The 27,672-nt window shown below is 40.1% G+C and overlaps 1 protein-coding gene across 1 annotated transcript in view; it reads left to right on the top strand.

Annotated features, from left to right (window-relative positions):
• MYO3A (myosin IIIA) overlaps positions 1-27,672 on the top strand; it is a 230,683-nt gene that overhangs the window by 166,325 nt on the left and 36,686 nt on the right. The window contains exons 22-29 of the mRNA XM_046012977.1: positions 1,101-1,180; positions 1,646-1,723; positions 5,040-5,245; positions 14,160-14,271; positions 16,781-16,943; positions 18,533-18,656; positions 22,469-23,360; positions 25,274-25,418. Of these exons, the coding sequence (XP_045868933.1) occupies positions 1,101-1,180; positions 1,646-1,723; positions 5,040-5,245; positions 14,160-14,271; positions 16,781-16,943; positions 18,533-18,656; positions 22,469-23,360; positions 25,274-25,418 (1,800 nt within the window). The remainder of the gene's footprint in view (positions 1-1,100; positions 1,181-1,645; positions 1,724-5,039; positions 5,246-14,159; positions 14,272-16,780; positions 16,944-18,532; positions 18,657-22,468; positions 23,361-25,273; positions 25,419-27,672) is intronic.

The following is a 27,672-nucleotide window of genomic DNA, read 5'->3' on the forward strand; positions in this document are numbered from 1 at the left end:
TGGGGCACCTGGGTGGCTCAGCTGGTTAAGTGCTGACTCTTGATTTCAGCTCAGTTCATGATCTTGACTCAGGCCATGATCTCAGGGAGCCTACTTAAGATTCTCTCTCCCTCTCCATCATTCCCCACCCCATCCCTGGCATGCACACATACACTCTCTTCCTCTCTAAAAAACACACAAACAAAGAACACATCACCTCTACTTCTCACCTAAAAGAATGAGAATGAAAAGAAATAATCTTTCTGAAGTGATACTGAATTCTGGAGATATATTTGAACATTACTGGTGGGATGATGAACTCTTGGATTGTGGGTTGGTTGTTTATTGTGCTTGGTGAGGTGTGGGACAAGAGAGAAGAAGAATGAACATTTCCAGGCACGCACCATGCACCAGACACATACTGTCATATGTCCTCAAAATTCTGTGAGGCAGGCAACATTTATCACCATTATATGGTTTCAAAATGCAACTCAGAGACTAAGCAAATGATCCACAGGCAACACAATTTAAGTACTAGAGCTAGTATTCAAATCCATGTCTGACCGGCTTCTGGGACCATAATTTTTCACTACACCAGAATATTTTCAAGGCCTTGAGTTGTGCACATTTAAGTAGTCCTAGTAACAGGCACATATTTCTGAATGTTAGATTGAACATATCCATTGCTTTCAACCATTCTTGATTTTCTTATAACCATTTCGTATGAATTAATAATCGATGCTATTTTTAAGGCCCATCGTAAAGCGTACCTTTGCATTAAAGAAAATCTCAGAGCCATTTAACACATACGTGCATACATACACGCGCGCACACACACACAAAGCAAATTACTTGATATCATCATATCTTGTAGCAATTAAAGGAAATCCAACACTTACGTGTATTTTTTCTAAACTCCAAGATGTGTTTTTTTCTGAATTTAAAATTTATTTAAAATTATTTTGTAATATTATTTTATCCTTAAATTTCTCATAAATACTTAACCAAGGATAACTATTATAACATCAACAATGTTTATTTTAATACTTAACTAAATGAAGAAAGTCTTTTAGTGATTAAGAATTCTAAAATGTATATTAATTTCATCCACATTCCTGTAGGTAATCTGCCACATTCTAAAACTGGAAATATAATAAATTATCAAATGAGGACTTCAGACAAATCAATCAACTTGACCAAGGTAAAAACATGCATTTTGTACGACAGTGAGTCTAAAAATCTAACCTTGACAACAACAGTGTTTGTGTGCTCCTAAAAGTAAATAGCATTTTACCTATTAGGTTTTCTCCCTTTGATCTTTCTTTTCTGCTTAAACAGATATGTTATGTTCATATTACTGCTAGCCACTAAAAGAATCATGCAGTTATGATATATTCCTAACCCTTCCTTTATAGCTCATTTTAATGTTACACTAAGACCAACTAAAAATATATTAGTTAAGTTCTAAGACACTCACATTCCTCGACCAATTAAAATTCCAGTGGTGTTGACAAAACAATTACCCTAAGCAAAAATATTAACCTTTTGTTATTTTATGTATTTGAAAGCATAGACCACGATAACCCAAAGGAAATTCTGTGGGATCCTTATAGATCATAGAGTACAGTGGATACTGAAGCATCACTGCCTTTCTTGGTCTTTGTAGGATCAAAGTGGAGAAGCCACACATCATGCCATAGAGACAACCAACATGAAGACACAAACAGTGGCATCATATTTTAGAGTAAGTTATTAAATTAATGGTGTGTTGTGCTTAGGAATGTTATCTATTTCAGACAGGGGGAGGCACAGAGTGAGATGAAGAAAGAGAACCCTAAGGAGGTTCCACGCCCAGCACAGAGCCCAATGCAGGGCTTTATCTCATGACCCATAACATCACGACCTGACCCAAAGTCAAGAGTCAGAGACTTACCTGACAGTCATTCAGTCACCCCAGGAATGTTATTTATTTTATTTATTTTAATTTCTTTAAGATTTTATTTATTTGAGAGAGAGAAAGTGAGAGAGGAGACAGAAGGGGGAGGGGTAAGGGTTGAGGGAGAACACCCTGCTGAGCAGGGAGCCTGACATGGGACTCCATCCCGGGATTCTGGGAACATGACCTGAGTCAAAGGCAGACACTTAACTGAATGAGCCATCAGATGCCCCTGTTATTTATTTTAAATGAGAGTTACAATTCAAAAGCTAGTAATAAATATCAGAGTACTGTTAGCAAAAGATAATTCTCATTGTATTCCATTTACTATTTGTTAGCTACAGAACATAGTAGGGAGTACTGTCAAAAACCCGTGGATTGGTTTGCTTTGATATTTTATCTATAAAATTATTGCATGCTAGGTTAATCAGAGCTTCTACTTTGGTTAAGATTCATCCAAAGAACCAAACACATTTCCACTAGAACAAAACCTGACAGGTTTTTTAATTCAGTGCTATGGTAAATACCTATCACTTCTTCTTCCCACTCCTGAATGATCTTGGGCTGGGCAGATGGGACAAGGCTGAGCATCCAGGTCCATTCCATATCTCCCTGCACATAGACAAGATGAAAACCTCAAAAGAAGAACAAGTATAGGTGTGGGGCAAGGAGAAAGGAGATCAGGGAAACATAGTAACATTCCAGGAAAGTCAGCCACTGTGTTCTTAGCATGAGGTCAAGGTGACCTTATCTTACCTTTCTTCCTTGGACAATAGGGGAGAAAAGGAAGATAAGAAATACTTTACTTCCTCTGTTCTCTGAAGAACTCTAGATACCCCTGCCCTCGTTATTGGTGTCCATTCTTCTTTATGTCTTCAGACAAAATCGTGTTGGGGCACCTGGGTGGCTTAGTCAGTTAAATGTCTGCCTCTATCAGGTCATGATCTTGGGGTCCTCTCCCTCCGCGCCTCTCTCCACCTCTCATGCTTTCACTCACTCGCTCATTCTCAAATAAATAAATAAAATCTTTAAAAAATTAAAAAATTAATAACAAATCATATTAAACAGCCAATGAAAATGAAGAAAATACTAGCTAAAAATTGGAAATTATTAGTAGCATAACTTAAGGCAGAAGGGGAGGAAATTAGGATAAATTTACTATAAGTGTTCAGTGACTAAATTCAGTTTTCTAACAGAATCATGAAATGCTTTTAAAAATAGCTGGGTCGTCTTATTAAATACTTTTTCAAGTCGTAAGCTCATAGCAGAGAGTGTGTGCTTAATCATCTTTGAGTAGTGCGTAGTACGTTTATATGCTTCCTATCTCACATTTCCTGCTGGTACCTTCCATCAAGGCCACAGCAGAGCTAAATTAGCAAGTGTGCTTACAGACAGATTATCTTCCTTTTTTTTAAGTGAGTTATCCAAGACCATCATCAGTCCACTGTTGTTGGTGTCCAAGACTGTGCGTATGTTTAAAACATTAGTTCGTAAAATCATCTTCCTCCTCAAGCTGAAGCGAAAGGTGATAGAAGATAATTCCACATAGTATATAATGGGTTTTTTATTTTTTTTAAAGATTTTTTTTTTTTTTTTGACAGACAGAGATCACAGGTAGGCAGAGAGGCAGGCAGAGAGAGAGAGAGAGAGGGGAGAGGAAGCAGAGAGCAGAGAGCCTGATGCGGGGCTCAATCCCAGGACCCTGAGATCATGACCTGAGCCGAAGGCAGAGGCTTTAACAACACTGAGCCACCCAGGCACCCCATAATGTTTTGTTTAAAAGGGGCTCCCAAGTGGCAAGCCCAGCTGTGAGAGGATCACCTCCGAGTTTCAGGGCTCAAAAAGAAGCTGAGCAAATCCAAGGCTTTGTCATTTGTGTAATCCCATATTTGGCTTCCTCTGGCTTTGTAACCATAGGCTTCTATGTTTCCAACACTAAAAGCAAATCCAACCAACACCAAATGTCTGTGCTCACACATTCGTTTTCTTGCCAGTGAATAGCAGCGCTGGTCTCAACATCATTTTCTAAGATTCCCCTTTTAGGTGAGCTGTGATTATTCTAATGTTATACTTAGTTGTCCTGTCATGTTACTACTTTCCTATCTATGTGACTTTGAAAATTCTAAAACGAATAAGAAAATTATCAAACTGGAGCAGTATCCCTTTGCTTCTTTTTGTAACTCCTACACCCTATATAGTAAACTGCTTTCACTTCTCATTTCTTATGTTAGCCCAGGAGATGATTCTGACAGGCCTTGAAGGGTTTACTGTCATACTTTCTATAAAGAAGGAATTAGACAAATTAATCGTATAAGCAAGAAATTATGTCATATGCCTAAATATTATATATCAGCAAGCTTCCGTGAAGGGATATAATTACTTACAAACAAATTATATGAAAAGTAATATATTTTTTTAAAGATTTTATTTATTTATTTGACAGAGATCACCAGTAGGCAGAGAGGCAGGCAGGGCAGTTGCGGCGGGGGAAAGACTCCCTGCCAAGCAGAGAGCCCGACTCAGGGCTCCATCCCAGGACCCTGGGATCATGATGTGAGCTGAAGGCAGAGACTTACCCATTGAGTTACCCAGGCGCCCCAATATATGAAAAGTAATATTATCTGTTAATTAAAGTTGCCTTAAGAATGTATAGGTAACCTTTTAATAGCTAAGTTCTGAGTTATTGCCTCTACATTTTTTGAGTAGATCTGTATTTTTTAAAATATGCTATAAATAAAATTTTCATTAATATGGATTTTTCTCCATTGACTGTGAATTAATGTGAACATGTGTAACATTCAGTTTTCAGGGTTTTTTTTTTTTCTTATAATAAAAAGAAAGAGTTGGGACACCTGGGTGGCTCAGTCAGTTGGGCAGCTGCCTTCAGCTCAGGTCATGATCCCGAAGTCCTGGGATCGAGTCCCACATCAGGCTCCTTGCTCAGCGGGGAGCCTGCTTCTCCCTCTGCCTCTGGCTGCCACTCTGCCTGCCTGTGCTCTCTCTCTGTCTCTCTCTCTCTCTGAAAAATAAATAAAATATTTTTAAATAAATAAATAAAAAGACTTGCAAGCCTCTAAGTTTATGTATGTTACACCGGGAACTTTATTTTTCTTGCATATTACAGTACTCCCTGATGGATTTGTTATCCAAAATGGTGGTGGGCCAACCTCACTTTGTCCGTTGCATCAAACCCAATAACGAACGTCAGGCAAGAAAATATGACAAAGAGAAAGTTCTCCTGCAGCTGCGCTACACTGGAATTCTGGAAACAGCAAGAATTCGGAGGCTGGGCTACTCTCATCGGATACTTTTCTCCAACTTCATAAAGCGGTACGTGGATTTCTTTTCGAGGTTCCAAGTACAGTTCATAGAGAAATTCATCAGAAGAATTACAGGGAACAAGATAGGAAAGGGAATCACTCATCTGTTCTAGGATGGAGGCATTTTGTTTTTGCAAATGATTTTGCACTGAAAGAGCAGGTAACGGGCTGGAAGTTTCTGTTGTCCGCTGGGAGATCCCTGGGGTTGCATAGGGTATGTGTCATGAGCAGGACGATCGAAAGGCCTAAGCAGTTCTGTACTGAGCACTTAGAAGGTCTGGGTTCTCATCTCAGTGCTCATGCTGGGTGACCCTTGGGCTGTACCAGTGATTCCCAACAGGGGGAGGTTTTGCCCCTCGAAGAATGTTTGTTAATATCTGGAGACATTTTTGGTTGTCACAGCTGATAGGATGGAGGTTGCTGTTGGTATCCAGAACATGGAGTCCAGGGAGACTGCTAAGCATCCTATAGCATGGAAAAGCCTCCCACAGCAAATAATTTTCCAGCCTAAAATGTTACCTGTGCTGAGATTGGGAAACCCTGGCCTGTACTGAACCTCATTTTTCCTCTTACTTAATAAATCTGTCATGACTGCCGGATGGAATTGTGATAAGGATCAAATGAGACTTTATCTCAGTAACAGTATTTAGAAAACAACAGTAAGGGCGCCTGGGTGGCTCAGTTGGTTAAGCAACTGCCTTTTGGCTCAGATCATGACCTGGAGTCCTGGGATCGAGTCCTGCGTCAGGCTCCCTGCCCCGCGGAGAGTCTGCTTCTCCCTCTAACCTTCTCCCCTCTCATGCTCTCTCTCTCTCAAATAAATAAAACCTTTAAAAATTAAAAAAAAAAAAACAGTGAATAACAATATTTAGAAAAAAAGACAATTAGGTATAAGCAGTCCTTTTTAATATTTGAAATTAATGTAAAATGAATTAAGCTATATATTACATATTTTTATTTATTATTTTTTAATTAACATATAATGTATTATTAACCCCAGGGGCACAGGTCTGTGAATTGCCAGGTTTACACACTTCACACCACTCACCATAGCACATACCATCCCCATACCACCCAACCACCCTCTCCCTACCCCCTTCCCTCCAGGAACCCTCAGTTTGTTTTGTGAGATTAAGAGTCTCTTATGGTTTGTCTCCTTCCCGATCCCATCTTGTTTCATTTATTCTTTTCCTACCCCCCCAAATCCCCCGTGTTGCATCTCCGCTTTCTCATATCAGAGCGATCATATGATAGTTGTCTTTCTCTGATTGACTTATTTCGCTCAGCATAATACCCTCTAGTTCCATCCACATCGTCGCAAATGGCAAGATTTCATTTCTTTTGATGGCTGCATAGTATTCCATTGTATATATCTATACCACATCTTCTTTATCCATTCATCTGTTGATGGACATCTAGGTTCTTTCCGTCATTTGACTACTGTGGACATTGCTGCTATGAACATTCGGGTGCACATGCCCGTTCAGATCACTACATTTGTATCTTTAGGGTAAAAGCCCAGTAGTGCAATTGCTGGGTCATAGGGTAGCTCTATATTAAGGAATACATTTGTGTGATATAGAGTTTCAGTACTTTATTTAATATTTCAAATGCCTGTTTCTGATATTTCTCAATTGTATGATTACTATTAGCTATTAAACTTGAAGTTTCAATTTTCCAAAGTATAACAATTTTCAGGTGAAATCTAGCATTTGAGAAATTCCCTATATGTAACATTTTCTGGCCTTTTTCAGAGTGTACAAATTAGGATTAAGAACTAACCAGTTTCTAACCGCTCCCCCCAAAAACAAAACAAACAAAACAACATCTTGGCTTATGTCAAGCACCCTTTCACTTGTGATAACCAAGACCCTCACTTACTTATTTTATTTTTATTTATTTTATTTTATTTGTAAAATAAAAATTCTAATTATTTTTGCGAATTATTATATCTTCAGCAATCTGTGGTAGTTCTTGCCTCCCCCCGACTTTGGAAACCTGACAAAGAAAAGAAAAGAAAGGTATTTTTTTAAAAAGAAAAAGAAAAGTTTGAAAGCATTCAGGTATTCGGTAATTATTACCTAGCTTGATTTTTAAGAAATAAGTTTTTAAACCTAGTAAATAAATAAATAAATATTTCATTTTTATTTATAATTAAGGAAAAAAAGATAAGAAATGTATTCATTTTGAGCACCTTAAAGTGAAGGAAACCCTACCACTTCTTCATGGTGGAGAGCCAAATTACGCAAATATGGTAACTCTCATAATCGGCAAATCTTCAGTGATCATTTAAGACAAAATTTAAAGGCTCAGACTGTAGGGTTCATAAGTACAGTGGTCATCCAATCACTGACTTACTTCCCTTCTCACAGAGGAGACCCAATTTTATATCCAAAACTAAGAAATAAAAAATACTGGAATTTCTTAATGGCTATCAGTAAATTCTCCATCCTGTACATGAATGCAGAGAACCTAAAAAGTACTTGATACTTGCAAAGGTCAAATTAAAATCAAAAGGTGACCTGTTTTCATTTTTTTTTTAAGATTTTATTTATTTATTTATTTGTCAGAGAGAGAGAGAGCAAGAGCGCACAAGCAGGCAGAGTGGCAGGCAAAGGCAGAGGGAGAAGCAGGCTCCCCGCAAGCAAGAAGCCCGATATGGGACTCGATCCCAGGACCCTGGGATCATGACCTGAGCCGAAGGCAGCGGCTTAACTGACTGAGCCACTCAGGTGTCCCATGTTTTTCATTTTTTAGGAGAAGAGTTTAACTTGCTGAAAAATTAATATAAATAATATTAATATGATATTAATATAGTTACCATGGCATTTCAGTGACCTTTTCTCAGGTACTCTGCTGGGGCTCCTGAGTGGCTCAGTTGGTTAAGTGTCTGACTCTTGTTCTTGGCTCAGGTCTTGATCTCATGTTCGTGAGTTCAAGACCCATGCTGGCTCCATGCTGGAAGTATGCTAAGCATTGCAGAGGACACCATATTTTAAAACTGTCTTGAACCTCAGGAATTAACCATCCAGTTAAGATGATCAGAGTCATAGACATGGAAAGTTAATAAGCAGTGCAAGGTAATAAATACCAAGATCCAAGGGAATGATATACACAGTGCAAGAGATCAGAGAAGAAAAAGATTATCTCCAGGAGGACCCATAAGAGAATCAGGGAAGAAGGTTTAAACTAGAATCTAACGGTAGGTGCCATTTCTGGAAAAGACAGGAAAGGTCTTTCTCAGCATACTGTTTGGCATGTCAAAAGCTTAGAGGGTCTTGGATTTGTCTGAATTACCACAGTGGGCATTAATGCAGTGACAAAAATTGGCAGAAGATAAGATGGGAAAACTGATCAGGTTAAAATTAGGTCGAGAGAGCCTTGAATGCCATGTTAATTATAGTTTCAGTTATTCCTGGTTTTACACTATGGACAGTAAGGAAAACTAAGCCTATTTTCTTGATGATATTGTATTTGAAAGATGCTTATTTAGAAGGTCAGAAGTGAGAATAAATTCATAAATGTATTTCAAAGTCCCATGCTATATAGAATACCAAATTACTACATGATAAATAAGGAAGGGGGATAAAACTAAATATACAAAGAACACAAGAATAGCTATTCTGAATACAGGAAGTTCCAGAACTAAAAGGCTAAACCTTTTCTCTGTCACTAATTTGAAATCTGTCATCTAAATTAGCAGACTCTCAGGAGGCAGAACAATTTTCAGAGGCCCCGTGGAGGTGTAAATAGGACGAAATCATTCTCCTCTGTCCTGCCTTCGCCTTTGACTAACCCTCCGTGTGAGATGCAAAGTTCATCAGACGCTTTGTCTGTTCTGTTGTAGATAAACTCTTCTGTTTTGTGAAAAAGAAATAATCGTAGGGGAAGATACACTACATGCACTTACCTTGCACAGGGTTTTTACTCTAGTTGTTTCAAATGAACCCTTATACTCAGAGGCCCCGAAGTGGGCTCCGTTTTTCCACAAGGCACCTACACACCATGGTTCAGCTTCAGGAGCTCTAACGCAACCAGGACTCATTGAAGGCAGTAGTGTAGGGAAGTAGGGAAGTACACATGCTTTGAAGTCAGAAAACCCAGGTTTGGGGTGGGGGGGGGGGTAGGGGAAGAAAGAAAGAAAATCTAAGTTCAAACCCCAATTCTATCACTATCAAACTGTGTGACCCTGTTCAAAGTTACTTTGAGTAACTCCTGTAAGCTTTAAGCCTCAATCTTTCTCATCTGCAAATAAAGATGATGATAACAGTATCTACTTGTTAGGTGGTTATGAGCACTAAACAAAATACTATATATGGTGTTTATTCATAGAACAAAATGTCATTAATACATTTTAGTTATAATTATTTTCATTATTATTCTTGCCTCAGCTCCAAGCTCCCCAAATTACTTTTAACCTACAGTGCTGTGGTCTTGAATCCCACAACAGAACCCATAAAGCTAGCCCATTAAAAGCAAAGCAGAAGACAGTATGTTGGCTTTAAAATGAGCCTTTAAAATGGAGGATCCAACCAAGCGAGGGTGTGGGGACTTTCCTCCATAGCAACTGGTCTGTCTGGATGGTTATTAACCCAAGTCCCAGAGGCAGGTCATTAGTCCTTTAGGAGACATTTAACTGAGCACCCATGATGCCCTAGTCCTTGAAAAAAAGATTCACCCCAATCTTCATCCAAAGATTAATAAAAGAGCCTCTGACATTAAGAAACTCACAGACTAGTTGTGGGAAGAAGGACCTAATCATGTACATTACCATACAATGTAATGTCAACTCCAGGGACAAGGGTGCCCATCTGTTGTGTTCACTGCCGGATCCCCAACACTTAGAAGGGTCCCTGGCACATAGCAGGTACTCAATAAACATTTATCAAGTGAATGAAAGAATAGTGGATTTTCTTTTTAAGATTTTACTTATTTGACAGAGAGAGACATAGAGAGAGAGAGAGGGAACACAAGCAGGGGGGTTGGGAGAGGGAGCCTGATGAGAGGCTCGATCCCAGGAACCCTGGGACCTGACCTGAGCCGAAGGCAGACACTTAACCGGCTGAGGCACCCAGGTGACCCTTATGTAATATGTTTTTGAATCATGTCATCTCAAGTGCAGGCGTAAACAGGTTTGGCAGCAAACACAGCTCTGTGGCAGGAGGGGAAGCACACAGGCCCACGAGTGAGTGCTGCCACCCGTGAGCTCCAAGTGTACCGTGGACCCCAGCCGACGTGTCTTACCCAGGGAAAGAGAATGCCAGTTAACCCAGTTAGTCTGTTCATCAAAGATACATGAGGGAGGGGGAGATGATCCATGAGAGACTGTGGACTCTGAGAAACAAACTGAGGGTTTTGGAGGGGAGGGGGCTTGGAGGGTTGGGTGAGCCTGGTGGTGGGTATTATGGAGGCTACTTATTGCATGGAGCACTGGGTGTGGTGCATAAACAATGAATCTTGGAACACAAAAAATTAAATTAAGAAAAAAGATACATTAGGGAGAGTTTCTAGAATATTGAAAGCGTGAGTCTTCCATAAAGGAACAAGCTGTGAGGATGAAGGACATGCAGGCAGAGAGAATAAGACGTACAAAGGCACGGAGGCATGAGCAAACATGGCCTTTTGGCATAATTTTAAATAGCTTTTATGACTGGACCTCGAGCTGTCCGTGGAAACTAGCCAAAGGTGAGGCTGGAAAGGCAGTCAGGGATATGGAGGAGGAGGGTGATTTCATGCCCATCTTTATACATGTCAGCTCATTTTAAATGACTGCTTTTTGGCAGGTATGACCTTTCTATTTCCTACATTTCTGCCGCTCTCCAAATTACATACGTTATGTGCCCAGCCTTTGAAAGCACCTGTTTTTGACATCACGGCTTAGAACTGGGGATATTGTTGGAGACTTTCAATTCAGGAAAGGACATGATCAGATTCTCATCTTATTAAGACAGTCCAGACAGAGCTGGGGGAGGGTGGACATGACCAGTTGGAAGGCAATTACAGAAGGCTGGAGGGGAGGAGATGATGAGTAGGTTCAAGCAATGGCAGTAGGAATAGACAGAAAGAAATGGATTTCAGACAGTTTTTAAGCTTGTTGGATGCACTGAGTGGAGAATAAGGAAGAATATAGGATGACACACAGATTTCTAGCTTTATTGCCTTGGAAAAGGAGGTGATATCATTCACAAGGACAGAAACTAGCAGAGGAGAGGGAAGGTGATGACTTGCTGAGTTTGGAGTGTCCATGGGATGAGCAGGGAGGTGTAGAGCAGGCCGGCAGAGGTGATGTGTTTCGTGTTTGTGTAAAGAGGGTAGAAGAGGAAGATTCAGGACTCCTCCAGTGAAGAATGGTCAGAACTCTGGCTGTAGATGAGATCCCTGTGGGGAGAGCTTAGAAAGAGACGGGACATTGGAGAACACTAGCATTTGAGGGGCAAGTCTAATTGTGAGGCATGGCAGGAGACCAACAGGGAGAAGAAGCCAGGAACAACGTGGGATGCAATCATGGGGACACTCAAGCCAGAGAAAGGCGTCAACCATATCCAATGCTACAGAAAGAACACTTAAGACTAGGATGGAAGACATCCCTTTAGATTTCATCTCTAAAACATCTTATGTGTTGGAGCAAGAGTCCTCCTTACCGTGTGACTAAATCAGATTCCGGGAGCTGCAGAGTGATGGGAAGTGGAGAAATGGAGAGTTACTTTAAGCAACCTTTCAACTGATCTCTAAAGCTAGTAGGAGACAGAGAATCATTTCAGGTGAGACAGGTGGAAAGGGTTTGTTTTGTACTAAATGGAAGGAGCCAGGAGAGAGAAAAGGGACTGAAAATACACACAAGAGAAGAGAAGGAGGAGGTGGCATCTAGAACACAGGCAGGTGGAGGGTGGAGATCTCCTCTGAAGAAGAAGAAGGGAAGAGTGGACAAATGGATCCATAGCTGAGGAAGAGATCAGTAGAGCTTAGCTCTGGAGGCCTCTGGTAAACTAGCAGTCATATTTACCTGCTGAGAACAGTGCAGGGAGAGGAGAACAGGGCAGGAGAGATTAAACTTGTGAGGATTGAGTGAGGAACACGGTCGTGGACACCAGTCAGGATTCTGATGTTGCCGTGGGTTAGGCTGACTCAGGAAACTGCAGGCTTATAGGGGAGAACACTGGTAATGAATGGTGATTTTCCCTGGCAGGTTTCCAAACCCTGACAGGAAGGCAGAGAACAATGACTGGTGGGGGGGGGGGGGGTGTCCAGGTTTGCATGTTTGCAGAGCACATGCAACAAAAGAACAAGAGGGAGAGGAGGAGTCCAAGATGGCGGAGGAGTAGGAGACCTTAGTTTCGTCTGGTCCCAGGAATTCAGCTAGATAGCTTCCAAATCATTCTGAACACCTGTCAACTCAACGGGAGACATAAGAAAAGGATAGCTGCCACTCTACAAATAGAAGAGGGAGCTCACTAAGGGTTGCTCATATGATGAACCATGAGATCCTGGCTGGATCTGGAAAGAAGCAAATCCAGGAGATGGTTGGGAGGCTGAGAGGACAGAGTAGCTCCTCAGTCACAAGGTGTCCACAAGTCAGTTTAGTCCTGAAGTTGGCAAGCCTGAAGAATAAGGGCCCACTAATGGGCTCGCCCCCCCCAAGATTATTTACACAGGAAGCAAAAACTATGATGACCATGTCTTTCTAGACCATTCTCAGTCAGGATTCTCCCAAGAGCCTAACAGAAACTGGTTCATCTGCGTATTTAACAGGATGACACTATGTCTATGAATATGTTCTTCTTAGAGGTTTTATATACAGGCTCATGTTTAGATGAAGAAATTGGTACTTAAAGAGGTTCCCTGATGTGTCTCAATTTACACATGTAATTAGTCAATATCAGAACTCAACTCTCCTGACCATGCTACCCCAGTCTTCCACGCACCATGACCTCTCTTTTGAAATTCAGAACCTACCAAAACTCAATGCTTTGTCTCCTCTGGACTGGCAGGTTAATATTGCACCAAGAAATTAAATAAAAATAAGAGAGTGTTGAAAACTCTAGAAAACGGCTTTTTTTGCACAAGATTGTTTACCAGGGTAAACCGATTTTCTTCCTTTCATTCACCTGGTCAGTTTGAAAACCTCTGGGCCTGTTTCAGTTCTCTCCTACATTAAGCCCTTACTTGCTTCCTTTCCTCAATTATATGTATTAAACCAATAGAGAAAATGTCCAAGGAGAGACATAGTGTAGTTCAAGGAAAAACAGTGATTGAAGGCATATATACAGTGGTGGGAGGTTCGCAGATAATTAAACTCCTTCATCCAATTTTAAGATCAGCTTCCAACGTTTTTGTGAAGGTAAAAAAAAAAAAAGAATAAAATCTTTCCCTCTGCTTCTTGCCACTGCAGTCCTTCTGCTTTTTGTACACAGAGAAAGTTTGCTTTTTTAAAAATACTCAACTAGGAGTGGTGGCTCAGTCAGTTAAGTGTCTGCTTTCCGCCCAGGTCATGGTCTCAGGGTCCCGGGGTCGAGTCCCACATCAGGCTCCCTGTTCCGTGGGGAGTCTGCTTCTCCCTCTCCCTCTGCCTGACTCTCCTCCTGCTTGTGCGCTCTCTCTCTCTCTCTCCGTCAAATAAATGATAAAAATATTTTTAAAAATACTCAACTAATTTTTTTTTTTTAGTGATGGGATTTTTGTGGGGGATTTCAGTGGTAAGTGTTGAAAAGTAATCGCTTAGCTGCGAAAACCGTCCTCAAATGTACACGAACAGACTGGTCTGAATTTTTGTCAGTCTACTTGCGAGTTCTGAGAATGCCAGCAGAATCCCCTGCATTAAGTCTGGGAGTCTCTTCCTTCCCTGCACAGAGTTGTCAAGTGTCCACCAGGCTACTGAGGTGTGGAAACTTTGTGAAATACTAACCAGCCCTTTCTTCCACTTGAAGGTACCATGTTCTCTGCTACAAATGGAACGAAGAGCCCCCAGTGAGCCCTGACTCCTGTGCCGCCATTTTGGAAAAAGCTGGTCTGGATAATTGGGCTCTTGGAAAAACAAAAGTAATGTTTGCATGTAATTTTTTAAGAAAAAAAGTTAACAATTGTGCTGGCTTTACTGAGCATTCTAACATTATACAGTACTTGAAAATATTATGACTTTTTTGTGTTACCGAATCTCTAGCTTAAAACAGGGAGTGTAGATAGAATTTATAAATCTATAAAGGTTTTCTTCAGCAAAATAAAACACTTTGTTGTTATAAAGGTTTCTTTTAAGAAATTCAAGAAAAGTTTCTCTTGAAAATTTATCAAAAAACAAAAAAATTTATCAAATAAAATTCTTCATTGCAAATAGTACTAAAAACATATCAACACATTTTATCTTATTACCACCAAATATAGTGAGTAAATATTCAGAATATATTAATATATATTAATATCATATAATATAGATGCAGAATATTTTCTGTGGAGAATCGTAATGATCTGAATTATAATTATCTAATTTTTTCTTCCTAATTCTCAAATATGCTTCTGCTATAAACTTGAAATTTATCTGGAGCAAACTATTCACCATTGTTAGTAAACTTGCTGTATGTATTTGGAGATCGGTGTGTTTATGTATTGAACTTGAGACCGGAGAGATCTTAATTTACTTAATCCCTTTGAGAATGAAGTAAAAAAACCATAATAAATTTTGAATATGGAAGTAAGACAGGTTGCAGCTTGGGGAAAGGATGGCTTTTCAGATACCCTCCAGCATGATAAAATGGGGAGATAAGGAAATAAAGAGGGTACAGTGTCTCAGGGCTACACTAAACGTATCACTGGGGGCCAGTGGAGTAAAGAGCCAGTCTAAAGAAAGGAAGTACTCAGAGACTGAGCGCTCCAGAATAACTGGTGTCAGCCCTACCACAGACCGACAGAGACTGAAACATACTTCCACATGAGTTGTATCTTGGGGTGGAAGATGCCAGAGAGAATTTTCACAATGTTCACATAAGAAGTTACTCCCGTAACAATTTAAGGTATTTTAAAAAATATTTCTCTTTGGCTGAATGCCCTACGTATTCAGTAATCCATATTTCCTTCAGTGTTGAGTAAGGAGAGATGCTGAGCACCAAAAAGATGCATATTTTATTTACACCATTTTCTTTTTTTTTTTTAAGATATTATTTTTTTTATTTGACAGAGATCACAAGTAGGCAGAGAGGCAGGCAGGCAGAGCAGGGCGGAGTGTGGGGGAAAGCAGGCTCCCCGCTGAGCAGAGAGCCCCATGCGGGGCTCCATCCCAGGACCCTGGAATCATGACCTGAGCCAAGGCAGAGGATTTAACCCCCTGCGCCACCCATGCACCCCTATTTACACCATTGTCTTTGAGATGACAGTGATCTGAAACACATGCCTGACTTCCGACGGAGTTCTAACTTGTAAAAAGGCCCTTTGCAGTTCCAGTTCTGCATGGTATTTAAGTAGCATTTGAAAGCTATTTGTATTTTTCCACTTCACCTTTTCCAACACATTAAGATGGATAAAAGTATTCAATACAGAAACATTTCTAACGCTGTGCAAAATAAATGAAGAAATAAAAGGATGACCTTTTTAAACAGATTGAATTTTAAATCAATTGTCAACAGTAGAATGGACTAAATATATTAACATGTAGAATCCCATAGAAATTAAAACTGGATTCCATCGGAACCTATAGTGCAAGACTGTTTGCCTGTGGTGACAAGCTTTCAAGTAATGGAGTTAACTTTCCGTGTTTCCAGTTCTCATGACTCAGCTCTTACTTTTGAATTGAAGTAACTCTCTTAGTGTGTTCCATCGACTCTCTTTGAGGTGACTTTTATTAGTAAATATATTAAAAGAAAAAAAAATCTTCGTATTTCCTGGAGGAGGAAGAAAACTCTTAAATGAGAACCATTCCAGTCCTCTGGCTCCTGTATTTCCCTGATTCATTTTGGTTATACAGTGATTGAAAAGTCAGCCCTCCTTTCTCGATGGTGGCCACCGGTCTAGTGAGAATGTTGTTTATTGTGTCTGGGGCCATCGCTCTGCCTCATTCCCCTTGTGAGCCCTGAGGGACAGCGCCCCTGCCCTATTCACCCTGTATCCCCAGCAGATGAGTACGAAACAGCAGGTCTCAATAAAGGTTTGATGGATGAATCACTAGACCTGTAAGTCTCCTCTATCTTGCAACTAGGTTTGTAAGATTTTTTAACTTTGGGAAATACAGTTTTTAAGAAACGCAAAAATTAGCTTTGCTCCAAATATATGATGCTAAAACTTCAGTCAAAGAGCTGAACATCCTCCACGCTTACTGGCCCATTCCACAAAACCTGTTGCAAATAACAGTACGATTGCTAGACAGAATTCCTTCTCCAACAGAGGTTTCCTTCAAGAATAGAAATCCGTAATGTTATAGCAAAATCCAAGCCAAAGAAGCGAAAGGTAGTGATGTCTAAAATCTAAAGAGAGTCAGAATACAGTCTGTTCGGCAAAGCATAGCACATGACATGTTCACATTTGTGTCATCGTTTTATTTGTATTTCATTTTAATTCTTCTAAGGTGTTCCTGAAATATTACCATGTGGAACAGTTAAATTTAATGCGAAAGGAAGCCATTGACAAGCTTATTTTGATTCAAGCCTGTGTCAGAGGATTCTTGGATTCAAGAAGATACCAAAAAATACAGGAGAAAAGGAAAGAGAGTGCTATAGTAATACAGTCAGGTAATCACTTAGGTGGTCTCACGATGTAACAGGACATAATGTTACATTTGGGGATGGACATAAAATCTAATCATATATACAAACCTCCATTCTTACATAGCTTTTGTGTTTTATTTCAGACTCTGTCACGTTGATATTTTCTCTATACCACATCTAAATCACATTGTTTTAGTGATGGGCACTTTTAATATTTGAATGCTTTGTTTTAGATAAAATAATTCAATTTCTCAATTTTCTGTCAGGCATCAGTGAAACACAGTTGACCTATTGTGCGAGATACAACAAGTGATTGAATTAATTACAAATTACAGGAATCATATTATTACAATCCCTTGGACAATAACATTTTTCCTACTTTATTCCAAAGGTTACACTTGACCTAATTTTTGACCACTTGATTAAATCTCATTTTGTTCAAGGGCATCCATTTCTTTCTGTTAACTCTAGGCAAATAATATTTATAATCTTATTTCACATGTTTTTATTAAAGTGTGTCAGTGGACTTTAGATTTCACTTTCCATTTTTCTAGGAGAAACTAAATTTAGAACCTGGCATGGTTTAATCCAGTATCTTTCAAAATATGTTACTTGGACTTCCATAGTAAAAACCATATTTTACTGTGCAGCCTGATACACACTCCTACTACAAGCAAGGCACTCTGATGTTTTCTATTCTGCTTTATTTCACTTCATTTTTAGACACAAGGTTTGGCCCATTAAATTGATTCTCTAATCCACCATGGATTTGCAGCCTGCCTTCTGGAGAACACGGACATGGTGGGCAGAATTGTTGACTAACATTTGAAAGATCCATGTTCTAGTCGCAGGTCTGTCCATTCGTAATGGTTCATGTCTTTGGGGATTTTTAAAGCCCTTAACTTCTCACTGAAACATCAAAATTCAAATCCCTATAATTTGGGACCAAATTCTTTATCCTCAATTCCAAAATTTGTAAAACACTGAAGAAAAGGTTTATCATACCTCATCCAGCAGTGAAACATGATCTAATATTTATAGCCCTTTCTTCATCGCCCGTGGTAAAAATACAGTTTTTCCGGAGAAATATTCATGGTTTTGATTATGGAATGCTTCCCTGGCATGGAGAACGTTATGGAATGTATATTATTTGCTCTGAATTACCTTTATAAAATAAAAAAATTTAAACCTGAATTCTGAAATGTATCTAGCTCCAAGGATAATTGCCCAGAAAGTCCAAAACATCACACTCAGATAATAGGGACTTTCTCCCATAAATAGCCGAAGTAGTTATCAGCAGATTTTAAGCAAATGAATACATTTTCTCCTTTTCATCAGCTTAGCCAATCTCTTTCATTTCAATTTCATCCCCAGACTCTCCTTAATACAAAAGGTGCCTTAGTTATTTTCTTACTATAGCTTGTCATCTAGAAGAATCTAGTTAATGAACAATACTTTTAATGAACAGTATTTTCAACGAACATGTTCTATTTGGAGTCTTTAATTTTCCTCTTTGACATTGATGGTCAAAAAAAAAAGTGTTTCTATTCACTTAAGTAATGTGTCTTTGTCTTTATTCTAATTAGCACTGCTCCCCACCTTATATGTTTCAGCTGCAAGAGGACATCTAGTCAGGAAACAAAGAAAAGAAAATGTTAACATGAAAAACACAGCAGCAACAACCATTCAAACCTATGATCAGGAATTTGACTACAAGAAAAACTTTGAAAATAAAAGGTATAATAATGTTCATTCTTATGCCATTTTGACATTACACAATTTTTCCAAATCTGTGAAGTCAAAATAAAGTTCACAGTCTTTCTTGCACCTAATCAGGTCCGAATACTGAACCATTAAATGTCAGTGAACACCCAGTGGCCGCTCTTGTGTTCTTTATCCTATTGGGAAGTTCACTGGCATTTCTCTCTGATGACCGCCCTTTCCTTCCACAGCTTTTCTCTTCCTAGGCTTCTGCCAGACTTCTCTCTACATTTCTGCTCCTAATTCTAAGTATCCTTTGCTAACTCCTCCTCTTCTCCCCATATTTAAATCCTCCTTCACATCTAAATATCATCGTCTCTGGCCTCTCTCATTCATTCCCATGGCCTTAATATCCAATATGCCATTAATTCCTAAGCCGTAATCCAATCTTCAAAACATGGCACTTGGCCCTTTCTTCTTTTGAGCCTGCATATCATATTTCTAAGTGCTATTCGTAGATCCACCTGAATTCATTCATACAGAAGGCTTTATGCTAAGCTGTGGGGACACACAGATAATTAAGACAAAACCCTAGTCCTAACAGTTGCTCACAGAATCTTGGAAAAGAAATATAACCAATAAATGCATGATTCCAGAAACACGAGTTAACTCTGCTGTAAAGATATGCAAAGGTACAGTAGGGATGTGGAAGATCTCGGTTAAGGGATAAAGAGGAAGGGATGCAAATATGTAGATTTTGCCTCATTGATAAAACTTGAATTAATCAAAAGATGCCTAAATTGTATCTCTCTATAAGAGATAGAGATCATTCCAGCCCCAATCCCAGGCCCCTTGTCTTTTTTTTTTTTTTTTTTTTTCCTGAATTTACTGGGCTTGAATTGGCATATAACACTGGGTCATTTTAAGGTGTACAACATGATGATTTGATGCACTTATATATTGTAAAATAATTACCACGGTGAAGTTAGTTAACATTTCCCTCACCTCGTAATTACAACTGTGTGTGTGGTAAGAACACCTCCTTTAGCAACTTTCAAGTCCATTATACGGTATCATCACGAGCCACCACGCTGTACGCTAGATCCCAAGAACTGGTTCATCTTTTTAAAAATTTCCACTTCACTGAGGTATTTACATAGAAAATTCGTGGTTTACATATAAAATTGTAAGATATTTAAAGTGTGCATCATGATGATTTGATATACATAGATGTTGTGGAAGAATTTCCCCATTTAATTCATTACAACATCCATCACCTTACATAGTTAGTTCTCTTTGATGCTTTTTTGGTGAGAACATTTCAGTTGTACTCCCTTAGCAAAATTCAGTTCTACTGAACAGTGATTACTCCTACTCATCGAATAGCTGGAAGGCTCTATCCTTTTACCAATCTCTCCCTATTTCCCCCACCTAACCCTTTCACAGCCAAAACTCTCTGTTTCTTTTTTTTTTTTTCTTTTCTTTTTCAGATTCCACACATAAGTGATACTGTGCAGTATTTTTCTTCCCCTGTCTGGTTTATTTCATCCATGTTATCACGAAAGGCGGGATTTCCTTCTTTCTCGTGGCTGAATAATACTCCATTGTATACGTATACCATAACTTCTTTATCCATTCATCCATTAATGGACACTTGGGTTATTTCCAGCTCTTGGTTTTTGTGAGAAATACTGCAGTGAACATGGAAGTGCAGAGATTTCTTTGAGATCATTGTTTCCTTTAAATATAGTGCCAGAAGTCGGATTGCTGGTATTGAGTTTTTTTGAGGAACCTCCATATTGTTTTCTGTAATGGCACCAATTTTCATTCCCACCAACATCCAACATTCTCATTGCATACGTCTTCACCAATATGTGTTTTCTCTTGTCTTTTGTGATAATAGCCATTCTCACAGGTGTGACGTGACATCTCATCATGATTTTGATTTGTATTTTTCTGGGTGATTAGTAATGTTGAGCCCCTTTTCATGCACCTGTTGGCCATTTTTGTATCTTCTTTGAATAGTGTCTGCTCAGATCCTCCACCCATTTTAAATCAGGTTATTTTTTGCTATTGAGTTGCATGAGTTCTTCATATATTTTGGATATTAACCCTTTATCAGATATATGAGTTGCAAATATTTTCTCCCATTCTCCCTTTTCATTTTATTGATGGTTTCCTCTGGTGCACAGAAGCTTTTTGTTTTTTTGTTTTTTGTTTTTTTTGGTTTTTGGTTTTGTTTTTTTGTGGGTTTTGTTTTTTTGTTTTTTGTTTTTTCATTTTTTTAGCTTTTTCATTTTATGTAGTCCTACTTGTTCTTTTTTGCTTTTGTTGCCTTTGTTTTTGGTATCAAATCCAATAAATAACAAACAAAACGATTACCAAGACCAAAGTTAAGGATCTTACTACCTACGTTTTCTTCTAGTAGTTTTAGGATTTCAGGTCTTATGTTCAAGTCTTTAATCCATTTTGAGTTAGTTTTTATAGTAGTGTAAGACAGGAATCCAGTTTCATTATTTTGCGTGTGGCTGTCTAATTTCCCAACACCATTTATTGAATAGACCATTCTACCTTCATTGTACATTCTTAGCTCCTTTGTCATAAATTAATTGACCATAAATGTGCATGCTTATTTTGGGCTCTCTATTCTGTTCCATTGGTCTATGAGTCTGTTTTTAGGCCAGTACCACATTGTTTTGATTACTATAGCTTTGTGATATAGTTTGCTTATCTTTTTCTCATTACTTCTATTCTGACTAGGATAGGCATTCTCTGGGGGTATTTTGAAAGTATTCAAAATACTAGCATAGTATTCAAAGTATTCAAAATATTCAAAGCCTAGTGTTCAAAGTATTCATAGTATTCAAAATACTAATGTAGCCACTCATTGAAATGATGGGTTCTTGGTACCCCACCTAGTTCTCCGTCCTTGGCAGAGTAACAAGAGACTCTACTGTGCCTCCCACATAAACCTAAAGATGCTATTATTGGCCTAGGAAGTAGCCAGTGGGATTAGGAAATTTGAGTTCCAGTGACTTTTTCCAAGTTCAGCTTCAAGACAGGTCCTTATGTACAAACAGATTGCAAAAGACCAAAACTCTTCCATGGCTTTCCTGAGCTAAAAATCAAAAGTTTTTGGCAAAACTCCCCCAAGTAGCATGTCAGGTTATGACTTTTTCACTGTACCTTAGCACACTTTTCATGGCCATATTGCTCTTGTGAGGGTTTTGTCCTCACCAAAACAAAAACAAAAACAAACAAAAAAATGTGGCTTAAAAAAAAAAAAAAGGCTGTAGAGAAGATGTTATCCTCAAGGTAAGGGGAAATCATTTTGGAAGGATATTGGTAAAGTAACAGCTGTGCAGTTTTGGTCAGCATATTACATGAGCATGAACTGTAGCGGGAACATTGCTTCCCTTTAATTTTGTTCAATACTTCCTGTGATCAGCAGACTTCATGCTTATACAGCACGTCAGCCTAGTGAACACACCTGGCTTGCTAGTTTCAAGTTTAGGCATATTTTCCACAACTTCTCCTCCCTGTAGGTGCTTCCTTTTGAAAAAGACATGTCTTGAAGTGATTAAATTCCTAGAATTTTGATACCTCGGGTGAAAATACACTAGGATATTTCTCACCCAAAGTTGAAATTGGTTTTATCATTAAACTTCTGCTGCCAGAGAGAACGATTGGGAAGGGCTTGATTAACGTGACTTGAGAAGTTTTTACTTTGAGCTTGTTTCACCCCTTGGACTGTGGTCCCAACACCACGTAGTATATAGCTATTGCCAGAAGCGGTGAATAATTTCCAGTTCAGTATTCTGTACTCAGATGCAATCTGTTTCTCCCAGGGAATCTTCTGTGAAGAAACAGACAGAAAATGCCATCTCTGCTAATGAAATAGTCATTCCAGCTCCAAACCATAAGGGAAGTACATCTGTAGTGACGATGTCTACTTTCAAAGCTGAAGAGGAAGGCACTCGGGCCATTGAAAATAACAACAGAAAATATCAAACTCAGAACAAAATGAATAACTTGTTTGGGGAAGAGGCTACACGAGAACCACAACTGGTGGGAGACCCTTGGGCAGAAGGACACCCCAAAAAGAAGTGCATGAGAGACCCGGAAGAGAACAATAAGATAAGGAGAGTGGAGAAGGAGGACTCTGTGGTCCAGAATTACTACCAGAGGTATGCAGAGGAAAGGAATTTTGAAGAATCCAAAGCAATATATTTAGAAAGGAAGGCCCTGTCAGAAAGGCCAAGCTCCCCAGGACTTTGGTCAGTGGAAAATGAGACAAAGCAGCCTTCTTTTAAAAAAACATTGGAACCTAGTCTTAGCCAACAGTCAGTCCACCAAAACGCAGAGAGCAAGGAAAAGGAAAAGAAGACATCGGTGGTCACCCAGAAGGCACCAGCATGCAGCCATCTGAGATTGGGGATGGCCCAAGAGAGACAGTCTGAAGCAACAGTCCAAGTGCAGGAAGAAGATAGAGCAGCCGTGTTCATTCAGAGCAAATTCCGGGGCTACAAGAGAAGGCAGCAAGTAAGGAAGGACAGGACGTCCTCTCTTAAAAATCAAAAGATTGTTGCGACACCAACCGAAGTGGCAAGAAATACTCACGATCTATATTCCTGTCCCACAAAACATGAGGAATCCTGTAATTTCAGGACAAAGAATGACAAAGACCCGAAAGCAGTTTTAGAGAAAGAAGCATGTGATTTGGCCATCTTTTCAAAACAGGTATGTAAATAGATTTACTAGTAGAAATCTCGGGGAACCACACAGTGACTGAAGTAAACCTACAGCTCATGAGTAACTGATATCCTCTTTCATCTGTTTTTATGAAACTGCAAACCTCTTTTGTAATGCCTCAAGGGTTTTGCTATTCAAATAGCCATCATTTTTTATAACAATGTGTCATAAGAAATTATGTATGATATGACAAAAATCTTGTAAAGAGACCAGTAGTCCTACAGCTAACTAAAATGTTGGCATTTGACAATGCAAATTTCCATATCTGAGATCTTTCATTATAGCTAAAGAAAAAAAAAGTTTTATAAATCTTCTGAAGTCTATGCTTTTTCTGCCCCAAATTTTGAGTAGACCTCACTATGTTTCAAAATTAGGCATAGCTCTACTCAGACATATGTGCAACGAAGATGAAACTCTACGTGTTACACCATGACAATGAGGAACCATAAAGAAAACCCACAAAGAAAGATTTCCTGTTGGAGAATATCTTGTGCCATGAGTAGGCATGTTTCAGCTGTTTTTGGAAGGAGCAGGTGGCTTTAGGGCTTCTCATGGGTTGGGTATGGAACGTTGATAATCAGTGCTCTGGAGGGAGACCACAGCGAGCAGCTCCTGGAAATGCCAATTCCAGATCTTGCTTTCTGTCTAGGCGTTCAACCTGCAGTAAATCACTTTGTGCATGGGCACCTTTATTTTCTCTTGTGTAAAGTGAAGGATTTTAACTAGATGGCCTCTAAAATGCATATTATAAGTAAGTATGCATTACCGGAATAGTCAATAGCATATAAAATCGTGGAAGAAATATCATTAGGGGCACCTGGGTGGCTCAGATAGTTACGCATCCAACTCTTGATCTCAGCTCCAGTCTTGATCTCGGCATTGTGAGATCGAGCCCTGCATCAGGGTCCGTGCTGGGCATGGAACCTACTTTTAAAAAGGAAGGGAGGGAGGGAGGGATGGATGGAGGGTTGGAGGGATGGATCTCATCATGAGTTAGATCAAAGAGGGACTGCCTAATACTCATGGGCCCTAAACTCTGCATTTTGTCTCTGACAGTGAGTCCATACGAAAACACCATAGCTGCTCCTGGCCCCCTCTTTCACGTTAGAGGTGTGGCCCAAACATCTCCAGCGTCTGGCTGTTCCTACAGCTCTGCCAGCGCCCTCCTGCTCTATTTTTTTTAAGTACATGGGAATAGAGAGTTTAATACACATACGGTCTTTCTTTTCCTTGGTGCATACGTTTTCTCAACCTAAAGACCAGATTGGAGATTCAAATCCTGACCTACTGTGTGTCAGAGATGTGGAGGAGATGTAGAATTTCCAAGCCGTCTCCCTGGAGCTGGCTAATAATGCCCCAGGAGTAGCTTCAGTGCTCCACGGGGACGAAGCTAGAGGCAAAAAAGCAGGAGCCCCACATGCGGCCAGCAGGACATCTGTGTAACAGAGCCCGGAGGCAGACCAGACGGAGGCAGAGGGCCCAGGTGGAAGGAGAGGAGAGTGGCCTGAAGTCAGGCTGAGAACACTGGAAAGGAAAAGACGGGGTCAACACACTGTAAGGCAAAAGAGGGTTTCTACAGGCAAAATTGCTGCAGAGGGACAGGGTCAGGAGCCTGGTCTCAGGAACCCCAGGAGGAGTTGATCAGGATGGAATCCTTCGAGTAGCATGACACGTTTGGCAGTTTTAAATGGAAAATGTGAGACGTGCAAGCAGCACAAAGGGGGAGGAGGCTTGGCCAGGCGAGGACTTTTCCAGACCCTGGGTTTTCAGACCAGGGTCAGGGTGGGTTCTGGAGAAGAGTCTGGGGGACTGTCAGTCAGGATTTACCAGCCCCCAGGGTACCTGTGGAGCCCTGTGAATTCTTTTCCTTGATTTAATCTGACACATGACCTTCTTTTTAGATTTCAAAGTTATCTGAAGAATATTTCATTCTGCAGAAAAAACTGAATGAAATGATTTTGTCACAGCAACTGAAGCCTCTCTATCTGGGTATCTGTCCTCATAAGCCAATTAATAGACGAGTTTCTTCTCAGCAGTGCCTCTCAGGTAAAAATCAGTAGAGTTAGAACCTCCTGATGGGAAAGGCAGTGCCAGATACTACAGATACTATGTTTATTGTTTCTGACCTTTATTCTCTGGCAGGTTTGAGGTATCTAATGTTCTGTTTTGGGGAGAACCTTCATTTCATTCCATTTCTCAAAAATAGATAAAAACCTTTCCAGAATGTTCCACATACCTCCTATTTTCTCTGACTTCATTCTCTTCTCTTTTCTTTTCTTTTTTTCTTTTTTCCCCTTATATACACTTTAACTAGAACTTGGCGTATGACACCAGAAGGGAATAGAAAGGGATGGAGTTTGGGGGAGTGGGGCAGGGTGCAGGTTTGATAAGAGGGAGCAAAAAATAAAACATATCCATTCCTTTTGTCAATGTCTGCAACCTTAAATAGAGTATGGAAGGTTCAAATTCAGTTCCACTCCGTTGTACAAACCCAAATGCATTATTACATTTTCTTCTGGTCAACCTAAGTCACCCTCTGCTCCCATTTCACCAAACTGGTAGGGGATTCAGACTCCGTATTTATCAGACCTTCCCCTCTCCAAGACCGTGCAAAGGCCCTGTGGCATTATATACCCACCCAATGATCAGGTAGAGCTTGAGGTCACTGGTTATTTACCCACAGAGTTACTGCTAGGACACCCATCTCCTCACTGCCCTCATAACCCCTTCAAGTCAGAAGCTCCTGCTCCTCTACCTGGAAACTGCAGGAGGCTCCTGGAAACAGTTAGGTCGAGAGTCTCACCTGGTCCACACATGCTCCGAGTAGCCATCATCTCTGAAGCCCTATCACCACCCCTGCCAACCTCTGTCTGGGAGAATCTGTATTTCTTATCCCTCACATTCTTGGAGGCTTCACACTCTCTCAGCACCTCCCTCCCCTCACCTGGAAATGCTGCTCCCCTCACGCAGCTTCTGTGAAAATCCCTTAGGCAGGAAAATACTAAGATGAGCCTGACTATTTGTCCGATAGGAGAGGAAGGGAAAATATCTTAATGCTTCAATCAATTATGCTGTCACATTATTTTCAAGTCAAAAGCTGTAGTAAAGCTTTAAAAAAAAAAAAAAAGTGGCTGTCTGGCACTTTCTGGCCACTGCTCTCAGGCACTGGCCCAGAACCCCTTGCTGATAAGAAGCAACTTAACACGTTGGAGCCCAGATGCCCATTGGTTTGATGGCCTCCTATGACGCATGCGCAGATGGTCTGCTGATAGAGGGGGAAGGCGGGGACTTTGGCTTCCCTCTTGGTTATATGTGCAGCAGGCCTGGTGAGTGCAGGGCAGTGCCTGGTGAGTCGGGGAAGTAAGGGTTGCCAGGCAGGGCTCCCTGTGTAAGCAGCTCAGCCCTGTGCTTAAGGAGAAAGGAGGGATGGGGCAGGGAGGTGGCTTCCTAGGGATGGGGAGATAGGGAGGGAGGATGTTTTGTTATGACTTACACTTTTAAACATCTCAAGGACTGTGTGTGTGTGTGTGTGTTTAATAAAAATTGTGTATATTTAAGGCGTACCACTTGATGATTTGATATAAAATATACACAGCGAAATGATTACTACTGTCAAGCTACTTAACATACCTTCTCTTCACACAGTTACCATTGGGTGTGTGTATGATGTTAGTGCCCAAGACGTATTCTCTTAGCCAATTTCCAGTATTTAGTACAGTATTATAAACTCTAATCCTCATGTTGTGTATTAGATCTCTAGACTTAGTGATCGTATGTAACTGCAACCATGTGCCCCATAACCAACATCTCATATCCTCCCGCCTCCCCGTGGCTGCTAACCACAGTTCTACTCTCTGCTTCCGTGCATTTGATGTTTTTTTTTAGATTCTACATACAGGATCATGCATTTTTCTTCTTTCTGTATTTCATGTATTTCACTTAGCCTAATGTCTTCCTGATTTACTCATACTGTCCCAAATGGCAAGACTCCCTTCTTTCTCATCGCTGAATACTACTCCGTTGTGTACGTGGGTGCGGGCACGCCGCGTCTTCTTTATTCACCTGTTGGTGGACACTTTGGTTGTTTTCATGTCTTGGCTATTGTGAGTAAAGCTGCAGTGAACATGGGAGCACAAACGTCTCTTCAAGGTAACTGATTTTGTTTCCTTTGGTTACGTACCCAGACGTGAGATTGCTGGATTGGAGGGTAGTTCTAGTTTTCTTTTTTTGAGGAACCTCCCTATTGTTTTCCAGACTGGCCACACCAGTTTGCATCCCCACCGTGTATAAGTGTCCCCTT

Source organism: Meles meles, chromosome 7 (genome assembly GCF_922984935.1).
Source record: "Meles meles chromosome 7, mMelMel3.1 paternal haplotype, whole genome shotgun sequence".
NCBI lineage: Eukaryota > Metazoa > Chordata > Mammalia > Carnivora > Mustelidae > Meles > Meles meles.